Source organism: Chironomus tepperi, unplaced genomic scaffold (assembly GCF_022539635.2).
Source record: "Chironomus tepperi strain 1889 unplaced genomic scaffold, CSIRO-AGI_Ctep_v1 contig_429, whole genome shotgun sequence".
NCBI lineage: Eukaryota > Metazoa > Arthropoda > Insecta > Diptera > Chironomidae > Chironomus > Chironomus tepperi.
In genome coordinates this window covers 126,045-138,283 of record NW_027226551.1, presented here as the reverse complement: position 1 = coordinate 138,283, position 12,239 = coordinate 126,045, and the positions used below count along the sequence as shown (strand labels likewise).

At 36.9% G+C, this 12,239-nt stretch overlaps 1 protein-coding gene across 1 annotated transcript; it reads left to right on the top strand.

Moving 5' to 3' along the window:
• The first annotated feature begins 1,253 nt into the window (after window positions 1-1,253).
• On the top strand, window positions 1,254-2,534 carry LOC139097726 (leucine-rich repeat transmembrane protein FLRT2-like). Its single transcript, XM_070649676.1, has 2 exons — window positions 1,254-1,335; window positions 1,392-2,534. The coding sequence occupies exons 1-2, from the start codon at window positions 1,322-1,324 to the stop codon at window positions 2,473-2,475; spliced, it is 1,098 nt and encodes a 365-aa protein (XP_070505777.1). The 5' UTR covers window positions 1,254-1,321; the 3' UTR covers window positions 2,476-2,534.
• The last annotated feature ends 9,705 nt before the right edge of the window (window positions 2,535-12,239 follow it).

The window sequence follows — 12,239 nt, the reverse complement described above, 5'->3', positions numbered from 1 at the left end:
GATGGACAACAGCCATACCTTATGCCTTATGTCAATATATACAACAAGAGTATCGGGATCGCCCGTGGCACTCATTTTTAGAATTTTCAGCTTCACACGACTTCACATAACTTCACATTACTCCCCCATTCCCCCTAATACCCCTCAATTTATGGCTTCATAAAATGGCTTCACATGGCTTCCGTTCTTGTCATCAGCAAAGGTATTGGGTGATTATAATAAAGAAGATATATTCAAGTCCATTCCATTGAAAACCCTTCGCGATACAATTTACAGCTCATGCAAGCTTCCTTATTCCTAACTACATCATTCAAGATTCATTCCTATACATCTCGTTGCTTAATTCTTACTTCAACTAAGAAGCAGATTTAACGTAACTTTCCAAAAATTACTAAAATAATGACGGGAATCTAGCCCGTGAGTTAAGAGTTAGAAACTAACTTTTGTGACCCACTCTCAGAATCTTGTGGACTGGGGATCCAACGGAATGGCCATCGAATCAAGTTTTATTAAAAAGAACTGGCCAGGAGGACATCAATCGAGAAGTACAATTTGCGTAAATATGGCTGGATAGGTCACAAACTTCGAAAACGGAATAATGTTGTAGCTGGGGGTGAGGCACAAGCTTTCTATACTGCCCTTGTTTGGAATTCACAAGGGAAAAGGCGTCCAGGTGCTCCAAGAGCAACATGGAGTAGGACGGTTATGAAGGAATGCCAGTTAGATGTCAAAACTGAGAATTTGTAAAAGCTTTGTCAAACAGCTAGCAACAGAGTCAGTCAAGGTTCCAGTAAGTAAGTTAGTATGTAAGTAAGTTTCGTGACCCACACTTTGACAAAAATTCAATACTCCCACGCTCTGCCCTCAAAACATTTCTGACTACGCCCTTAGGCACCTTCCCAGGATAAGAGTCTTCGCAGTGTACCGCGGTATCCATACAAATACCGCCAAATACCGCCAAGTACTGCGGGGTTAGTAGTTTCTCAGCCGGGCACCTTAATGACCTTGGTCTGCTCTGCTATGAACGTCTGTGAATTTCATCAGAAATTAAAATTTATTCTTATCAATTTCAGATGATTCCTATAAAAAACATAACACATTAAGTTGTTTATTTTTATGAAGAAATTCTTAATCGCCGACAGATTCTGTCGCATTTTCTATTCTGAGAATAAATAATTATTAACATAATACTTTATCAGAAAATATTTGTTTAAATTGGACGATTTTCATACCGATCTTGTCAGTGTTTTATTGTCCGGCTTGGAGGCATCATCATATTATCATTTATAGAAGCATATAGACTTGATCGAAGTGAAATATAATGAAGTTTTTTTAGTGAGTGCATTTGTTCCTTAAATCTATCAATTAATAAGAATTTTTTTCTTGATCAGTATACTTCTTCAATTATCATCACTGCTGTATCTGTCAACATGCGTGCATCTAGATTGTGACTATATAGATCGTTATAGTAAATGGAGTATCCCGATTGGAACAGTGTATACATGCAAAATAGAAAACGTATTGAATATAATTTCACCCGAAACAGAAATCACTTCAGTAAGCACAAATCATAGCCTTGGAAAGACTCATGATGATGTTTTAGCGATTTTTGATTATTCCAACAGCCATAATATTCAATATTTCCCACGTGGCATAGATAAGTTCTTCAAAAATATTAAGCTAATTGACATTAATAGAGGTCACATTAAGGAGATCCACCAAGCTGATTTAAAGGTTTTCCCTAAACTCGAATCTCTTGATTTGTGCGCAAATGATATTCAGGTTATTGAAGCCGGTACCTTCGATTTCAATATAAATTTAAAGGTCATTTGGCTATCTTCTAAAATTGTCCACATTGAATCGAATGTCTTTACTAATTTAAGTAGTCTGTCTTACTTATACTTAAGATTAAATCCATGCATCGATAAAAACGCAGCAAATAGTCTGACAGATGTTAAAGCCTTAGCTCAAGAAGCATATACAATGTGCAAGGATTCCACATATACTCGATTGAATTATCAGCTAAATAATCTCGAGTCAGAGCTTTCGTCACGAACATTCCTTAGACATTTTAGTCAACGACTCAATAATCTTACAAATGAAATAAAAGGTTCCACATTTTCTAATTTGACATCATTCGAAAGACGAATTAAAGCAGCGAATTTGAAATTCCAAAATGAGGATAGTTTGGTAATAAAGGTTAGTGAGCTGTCTGGCGATATTACAGCAATGTCGAAGAATACGCAGTCTAATTTGGATCATATGAAGATTGAGATTGCTGACGTTAATCGAAGAATTGACAGCTTAAAAATGATGATAAGCACATTGATTGGTGATGTTCAGAAGATGGCAGAAGTAAATGATAGGAGCGTACCTAAGACAACAACAACAACTAAAAGAAGTTCATTCTCTGCAATCACAGATGACGAATTCATCGATCATGAACTCATTGACGATAACGACATTTTTGGTTAAGTGATTGCTAAAGATGTTGAATATCCAGCAGAGTACTAATAATTAATAACCAATTGTTATTGAAGCTTAATTCTATTTTTTATGAATAAAAAATTTGAATATTCAACCAAAATTTAAATTCTGATTGACTAGCTCTAGATGTACCAGTATTAGTTTTAAGCTTTCAGAATATGAAGGTGGGAAGTCTGTGTGCCACATGAAGTCAATATGCCCCAGGTGTAATCACGAGTATGTATTAGGGGTGTCGAACTCAAGTCCTAAAACCTTTCAGATTTGGGTTTCGACACCCCTACTATGTATATAAAATTGAGCATATCCAATTATATTGATTAATAACTCGAGGACGACCAAAGAGCTCTTAGAATGTAGCCAACTGAGGACCATGGATCACACTTGATCTGTACGGCCAGCGAAAGAAGTAAGTTAATAAATTTATTCTGTCAGTTATTAAACTATTATGCCACCACCTCACTTTTATTCAGTCCTAAAATTGTACTTAATTAAGGCCATAAGTACATCTTCTTCGATATGCCTACAAATTTGGATAATTTTACCTAATTTCATGCAAATTTTTAACTTTTTTCCAATGACATTTAATTGAAAATCCAAATTAATTCAGTATTTCAAATGGAAAACTTCCTCTCTTTTTTATATAAACATCATTTACATCCACCCTAATCATTAGATATTAATCAAAAAGTCATTACAATATTTTAGGGTGGCCAAAGGATTTTCACAAAATATCGGGACACTTTTGGAAAAAATCGGGACACTTCTAAGTTTGGCACTAATGGGGCTCTTTTTGGACTATTTTGAGTCTTAATATTCAAAGAACTACTTAAATTAGGTTGGGAACTTGCAAAAAAATGCAGAAAATAATTGAAATTCCAAAAAAAAAAAAAAAATATTTTCAGTCCTTGGCTTGAACCCGAACCTTCAAAACGAAAATGTTCAAAATTTGTCAAAATTTTTTCTAAAATTTCAAAATTTTTCTAAATTTTCAAAAATTGCCAAAAATTTCAAAATTTGTCAAAAAATTCAAAATTTGTCAAAAATTTCAAAATATGTCAAAAATTTCAAAAATTTCAAAATTTGTCAAAAATTTCAAAATTTGCAAAAATTTCAAAATTTGTTAAAAATTTCAAAATTTGTCAAAAATTTCAAAATTTGTCAAAAATTTCAAAATTTGTTAAAAATTTCAAAATTTGTCAAAAATTTCAAAATTTGCTAAAAATTTCAAAATTTGTCAAAAATGTCAAAATTTGTCAAAAATTTCAAAATTTGTCAAAAATGTCAAAATTTGTCAAAAATTTCAAAATTTGTCAAAAATTTCAAAATTTGTATGCAATTTCCCACATGTTGAAAAATCGGGACATTTAGGGGCTTTCACAGCAAATTTCAAAAGTACAGCAGCGTCCCGGCAATAATACATCAAATGGCCGCCCTACAATATTTCAATATTATGTAAATTAACATTTTTCAAAACCTAAAAAATCATTAAAGAGAAATAATAGCTTAAATATATAATTTATGACATTGATACACAATTGATACACGTGAGTGTATCAAAACAATTAAAAAACTAGTGTATCGGGTAGAAACCCAATGCAGATATATTCACACCGTCCATACTTGTCAAAAATTTTAAAACTTGCCAAAAATTTCAAAATTGTTCAAAAACTTCAAAATTTTTCAAAAATTTCAAATATTTCAAAATTTGTCAAAAATTTCAAAATTTGTCAAAATTTTCAAAACTTGCCAAAAATTTCAAAGTTTGTAAAAAATTTCAAAATTTGTCAAAAATTTTAAAATTCGTCGAAAATTTTAAAAATTGTCAAACATTTCAAAATTTGTCAAAAAGCTTCGCTTGGCAAATGTTTGAGGGATCAGGCTCCAGCGGGTAGGCCAAGCTTCGCTTGGCAAATGTTTGTATAGTTTCCGACTTGTTGAAAAATCGAAAAATTTTGAGGCTTTGTCGGGGCACAGCGGGTAGGCAGCAAATTTTGAGGATCAGGCTCCAGCAAAGCTTCGCTTGGCAAATGTTTGAGGATCAGGCTCCAGCCAAGCTTCCTTGGCAAATGTTTGAGGATCAGGCTCCATAATAGGCCAAGCTTTGCTTGGCAAATGTTTGAGGATTCAGGCTCCAGCGGGGAGGCCAAGCTTCGCTTTGCACTTTGATAATTTTCATTTAATGTTCAAAGTTTCAAAAATCATAGAAAACATTGATTTTGAAATTTTGTATGAAAACGAAAGTTTTTTGCTTTTTAAAGCAACTGCTGCACCTGCCATGCCCAAAATCTAATCAGCTCTTCTATAGATCAGCACGGATCGATAGCAAAAAACTAGAAGTCTCTAGGATGTCTCGTTATTGAGATTTCTTGCTGATTAACTTGTTTGTTTGTTTGCTTGCTTGTTTGTTTGCTTGTTTGTTTGCTTGCTTACAGAAAACGAATTTTTCGATTTTCACAGCAATACCTCAACCAATTTCAAATCTGTTTTTTGATTATGGTGAGGAATTCCAGGCACAAACTTTTTGCCATATAACAAAACTTGCAATTGTGCTTAGTTTTGCTGAAAAATCCAAAAAACTGGTTTTTCAATCTGAACAAATTCAATACATTCACACGTGAAAACGGTGTGAATATAAAAAATACAGTAAACTAGAGCATATCAGTCAGTAGCCATCAACCTCATCTGGTTGGATCCGCTTTCAATTAATTAGTTTTTTTTTGTGCTGCTGCTGCTGCTCGTCGACTGTCAAAGCCATTATAATGCAAAAATTCCGCAATGTGACATTTTATCAATATTTAAAACATTGTTTACGTAATATCTGCAAATGAATTCAGAAAACAAAGAATGCTGCCTGCTCATACATAACCATTTACTCTAATAATAATCTCATTAAAATTTAATGGGTAGCATAGTGATTAGCGAACGAATGAAGTATTATTATAGTTGAATGGTCTGATATTAATTAGGAATGGCTCACTGATTCTTTCCAATGTTTTTTATATTCACACCGTTTTCACGTGTGAATGTATTGAATTTGTTCAGATTGAAAAACCAGTTTTTTGGATTTTTCAGCAAAACTAAGCACAATGGCAAGTTTTGTTCTATCGCAAAAAGTTTGTGCTTGGAATTCCTCACCATAATCAAAAAACAGATTTGAAATTGGTTGAGGCATTGCTGAGAGAATCGAAAAATTCGCTTTCTGTAAGCAAGCAAACAAGCAAACAAGCAAACAAACAAGTTAATCAGCAAGAAATCTCAATAGCGAGACATCATAGAGACTTCTAGTTTTTTGCAATCGATCCGTGCTGCTCTATAGAAGAGCTGATTAGATTTTGGGCATGGCAGGAACAGCCGTTGGCTCTAAAAAAGCAAAAAACTTTCGTTTTCATACAAAATCTCAAAATCAATGTTTTCTATGATTTTTGAAACATTGAACATTGTATGAAAAGTATCAAACAGTATCAAACGAAGCTTGGCCTACACGCTGGAGCCTGATCCCTCAAACATGTGCCAAGCGAAGCTTGGCCTGCCCGCTGGAGCCTGATCCCCCAAACATTTGCCAAGCGAAGCTTGGCCTACCCGCTGGAGCCTGATTCCTCAAACATTAAGCGAAGCTTGGCCTACCAAGCTTGATCCCTCAAACATTTGCCATCTGGAGCTTGATCCCTCAAATATTTGCCAAGCGAAGCTTGGCCTACCCGCTGGAGCCTGATCCCTCAAATATTTGCCAAGCGAAGCTTGGCCTACCCGCTGGAGCCTGATCCCCAAACATGTGCCAAGCGAAGCTTGGCCTACCCGCTGGAGCTTGATCCCTCAAACATTTGCCAAGCGAAGCTTACCCACTGAGCATGATCCTCAAACATTTGCCAAGCGAAGCTTGGCCTACCCGCTGGAGCATTAAGATGAATCATACATGTGCCATTTTAAGCTTAGCTGGAGCTTGATACTCAAACAATTGCCACTCCAAGCTTGGCCTACCCGCTGGAGCCTGATCCCTCAAACATTTGCCAAGCGAAGCTTTGGAGCCTGATCCCTCAAACATTTGCCAAGTCGAAGCTTGGCCTACCCGCTGGAGCCTGATCCCTCAAACATTTGCCAAGCGAAGCTTGGCCTACCCGCTGGAGCCTGATCCTCAAACATTTGCCAAGCGAAGCTTGGCCTACCCGCTGGAGCTTGATCCAAACATGTGCCAAGCGAAGCTTTACCCGCTGGAGCTTGATCCCTCAAACAATTGGCGAAGCTTGGCCTCCGTGGAGCCTGATCCCTCAAACATTTGCCAAGCGAAGCTTGGCCACCCGCTGGAGCCTGATCCCTCAAACATTTGCCAAGCGAGCTTGGCCTACCTGCTGGAGCTTGATCCCTCAAACATGTGCCAAGCCTTGGCTTGGAGCCTGAGTCCTCAAACATTGCCAAGCGAAGCTTGGCCTACCCGCTCTTGATCCCTCAAGGCTATTTGCCAAGCGAAGCTTGGCCTACCCGCTGGAGCTTGATCCCTCAAACAATTGCCCGAAGCTTGGCCTGCCACCTGCTGGAGCCTGATCAAACATTTGCCAAGCGAAGCAGCCTACCCACGAGACTTTTTATGGACGGTGTGAATATATACGCATTGGGTTTCTACGCCGATACGGACTAGTTAATAATGTCTTTGTGTGCGGTAAAATAGGGAAAATAATGGTCAATTTAGAGGGATATGTGAGGTATTGTATATGAAATTTTTGGATGATTTGACATAAAAAGTGAATTTTAAATATTCGAACAGACTGAGCACTTACTTACTTACTTTCCTGGTCGTACAGATTGAGTGTGACTCAGTTGAAGCTGGCTACCGCTTGTCAATTAGCAATTCCAAGTGTTATACTATCTCTATCGACAGGATCTTCATGCTGCATGAGTATTCTCGAACACCTAGCATACTCAACTATATTGACTGAGCATTCTCATCAGAATTGGTCATTAAGATGAATATACACTGATTTTAAGTTAGGGATAACGGATTCTGTACGAGATTTGAACAAACGTGCTACAATTTTCGGTCGCATGCTCCTACCACAGAGCTGTCAAGTATTGTTTGAATGTATATGGCAAAATGCCTTATCTCTCTTACTACTGAACTCCATACTTTTCCAAGTCTTCCCAATATTATTTTCGAGATTAGTCGAATTGGTCGATTCGGTCACTAGCGAAACAAATGAAGGAAGCACCACCAATAATTTTTAAGGCTCCGTCTATACTTCTTTTATTAGTAGCTTTAATTAGTACTAATGTAAGCCTCTTCTCTTTGGTGTCCATAAGGCTGCCAAAAATAGATAATAAAACCCGACCGACACAAATGAAGAAGGCTCCGCCACGGAGAGAGAATTCTTTTGGATCCATGGAAGAGTCTTGAAGAATCCATCACAGAGCCTTGAAGGATCCATGGAAGGGTCTTGAAGGATCCATGGCAGAGTCTTGAAGAATCCATCACAGAGCCTTGAAGGATCCATGGAAGAGTCTTGTAGGATTTGTGTCTGATCCTTGTAGAATCCATGGCCGAGCCTTGAAGGATCCATGGCAGAGTCTCGAAGGCTCCGTGTCCGAGCCTTGAAGGATCCATGGAAGAGTCTTGAAGGATCCATGGCAGAGTCTTGAAGGATCCATGGAAGAGTCTTGAAGGATCCATGGCAGAAACTTAAATGATCCATGACAGAGTATTGTAGGATCCATGATAATGTATTGAAGAATCTTTGTTGGACCCTTCTGTATCTTGTGTACCTCAGAAATAAAGTCAATCTTTGACGTTTAATTGTTGGTTGTGCTTCAAATCTTCAAATTCCATTAATTCTTCATCAAATGCATCGTTCGAATAAAAAATTGCAAATATATAATTTTGTATTAATTTCAGGCACTCAACATCACGTTTGCTCAGTCAGTGGAGAAAATATCATGAGTCATGGTAATGGCATAAGTCATCGATCAAACATAAAAAAAATAATTTATATTATTTTAGCTGCTTTTTTTTATTCAACTCAAATTTAATGTGAGAGAAAGTATGGAAGGGTTTTTTGTTCTGTTAATTCTATATAAATAGTAGAAAAAGAAGGGATTTCATAATGAAAAGCGGAAAGGTGAGTCAGTGGGTATGACTCAAATGGATGGTTTGTCGAATCAAATAAAATGAAAGACGTAAATTAAATTTCTTTTGTTTCTGCATTTATATATTATTTTTAAAGCATGTTGAGTAATGAAAGGCATGTTGTGGTTTTATGGAGTTGAACGACTTTTAGGAATTAAATGCTCTTTTTATGAAATATTGTGAATGAATTTTAAATAAATTGGATATTCTTCAACAGTCCTTAAATTAGGGTAGTAGTCAGGAATGAGGGAAAAGGGAGCATTGGGGCACCAAGGACACTAAAGGGACACGAACGATACAATGGTGACTGGAACTCATTCTTTTTGGTTTCATTTTTTGACTCTATGTTCTTTACCTCTACCACAGCCTACACCGCGACCACATCCACGTCCACGATCATCAAACCCTTGTTTGTAGGCACGAGGTTGAGCTGAAGCTTATTTGTTAGAAATCTGAATCAAAACTCATTTTTTCTGTCAAAATAGATCAATAACAGCAGTTGTGGTACCATCAAGGCACATTCATAACATGTTGATGTATTGCCATCAAAACTATATACATTCGAGTATAACACAATGTACCCGAGTGACATAAATGAAGAAGGCTTCGCTACGGGATGGAATATCGATGCTATGACGCAGTGGTGCGAAAACTTCTTTTTTTTGCTGCAAACCTTGGTGATAACTTGAGTCTTTAGAGTTACAGTGGAAGGCAACCTTTGGCACGCTATTGTGCCACGACACACCAGTTGTCCACCTCTCGAGTCTTTATAGCAGTGGAGAGTAAACTGTGTTTGCCGCAGCACAATAGTGTGCCACAGGTTGCCCACCACTGCTCTAAACACTCGATTAAGATAAAACAAAAATGGGTGTTGCACAGGGACGGAACTAGATATTTTTTGAGGGAAAGTGGGGGATGTGGTTGGTTGGTATTTATGAAATTGTATGAATCACAAAAAAATTATTGGGGGGTTTGAGATTTTTCAACGAAAACTTCGAGCAAATTGAAAAATTCTCACTTAAAAGCTGGATTTGACTCCTCCTCTTCTTCAGCCTATGCTTTTTCGAAATCTCTGTTCCGATAAATTTTCGGGATCGTGATCGGGATGGCCGATTCCGGTAAATCCCGGGATATCCCGATCCCGATAGCGAGAAAGCTTACTTCAGCCCTAAATACGAACCTGCTGTCTCATATTGAGAATCGTGACCTTAAGCCTCAATGTTTTGAATAACAATTCTGATATCACACATTTACTTGCTTATTTCATCATTTCGTTGTCCAAACAGATCCATGACCTTCTATATATTAGCCCAAGTAGTTGATTACCTCTTGCCAATCACCAATATCAAGTGCAATACTCTCTGTTAAGCATCTAAACCAAATAAATCCCCAAAAAACATGCACAAGCAGTCTCAAATCTTTAACAATTCAATTTAATCAAGTCAAATTGTTAACAAAGCCACATGTTACTGTAAATAAGTGCTAATATTAAAGCAATGAAACCAAGAAAAAAGGTACAGAATGAGACGATTTTTTTTTTCGTAATTTTTCTTTTCGTCAATCTGCTCCTAAAGATGTGGCACATAAGATGAAAATGAAAATATCACAATGGCAACACCAACATTAAAAGATTTTCCATCTATATTTCATTTTCCTCCTCTTGTTTATTTCTAGACAGGTGTTGGGTAATAATTTTCTCTTGCTTATTCCGTCTCTCATTCCATTCATTTCATTTCATTCATTTTTCTTTTTGCCATTGTGACGAAAAAAATGATGAAAAAGTTTTATATGGTCCCTTTATGATTGATGATTTTCTTTCTTTTCTTTTACTTCTTGTTCTCCTTATTCAAGCATAACAGCATCATAAAATGATGATGGTCTACTCACAATCTTTACATTCTCAACTTCAACTTGCTCTCCTTCTCCTTCTCTGTTTTGATAACAATTTTTTCTTTTGTGGAAATGATAATGTTTCATTTATTTTCAACTTGGCTGCGGGCAATGGCTGATTCTAAAATTTCTATGAATGACTTTATCATTGATTTAAAAGAAATTAAGTTCATTAGATTGGATGAAAGAGTTGACCACAGACTACCTTCATGACAAGAAGTTCTTTTTTTGAAACTAAGAATAGATAATCTTTGGTGATTTATGCCAGCAGCTTGACAAGTATAGAACCCTAGTATGAAAAAGTTGGGGAAACTGGAACTCAACATAAGCCACAAGCGGATGAGGGTGCACTTGGTGTCATTAAGAGACGTGTGTTACGAGCGATTTATGTCTTGTGAAGGAAGGAGAAGAATTCCCAAGTAGACATAATAATGAGCTTTATCTATATTCCAGGATGCAGATATAGTGACAGTTCGATGTGCTAATCGCTTGAGATGACGTTCCCATGTATATAGAAGACCAAGTGATGCCCCAGTTCTTATAGTCACAACTGCAGACTTTGTGGAGAGATTATGCGGTAGACCGATGAATTCCTGAATTGGATGTGTTGAAAAGGACGCCAGAGTCCTTAATATCACGAACTGGCAGAAGGCTTCGAAGGATAGAGCTGTATTTAGACATTCACTATGCGTGACAATGGGCGCTCGTACGCCCCAGTCAAGGAATTAAGTAAGTAAACTTCGTCTAAAGACAGATCCAGCTTTTGGAAAACTTTAAATGCATCTATGGTCCCTAGCAAGGAAGTAAGTAGCATTATAATGCGCCTTCTCTAACAGTCTCAAAAACACAAATTCTCAACTTTTTCATTCCCTTCTTCCATTTTCAAGTGTATTGGGTTAACGAATGGTCATTCAAGTATAAATTTCATTAATGATTGAGAATTATTTATTGATTGATTAATCGGAAAATTTCACAATTGATAAAAATGTACGTGACTTTGATTTGGAAGGATATACTTCCAAATATTCTTAAAATAATAAATAGAAGAAATTGGGATGAAAATAAAGAAAGCGAAGAGTTTTCTTTAAGACTCTTCTTGGAAGATTCAGGGGGTTTTGGTGATGGGGATAAATTTGGGAAATTCGAGTGAAATTTTTGAATTTTTAAGGCTCGGGAAACGGATATCAAATTGAGGTGTACCCAAAAATAACCTTCGGCATAACGCCCATCAGCGGCCGATGTCCAAGAATCCAAGCAGTTCCATACGCCCATTAGCGGCTCATCGTCGGCCCTAGCGACAGAAGATGCATGATGGACAGTCGTTTTCCATCGTCCAAAAACCTGACTTTTACCAACTTTGGTCAGAGCCAGTACGACTATTTCAGTTGAACAGTCATTTTGTATGATGACTTGAAATTGATGGAATTTTGTATGAAAGGACTGTGAAAATTGATTGGTCTTTGAGCTTAAAAAGCTGACAAATCGGCTAATTATCAATGATCTGGTTCCAAGCTGTAACTTTGACTGAGTGCTTTAAAAGATACATTTAATCGGCTAATCGATCAAAGCATCTGGTTCCAATGCCGGTGTGACATTCGACTGCTCAGAAGCTCTGATTTACGAATAAATGCGATTTAATGTATTTGATTTAAATCCGACAGGTTGATGCAATTGCCACGCCAGCCTAGTGTCAGATTTTGGATCGAACCTTATGCTGTTCGGTTGAATCACATCTTACTAGCTTTAATGT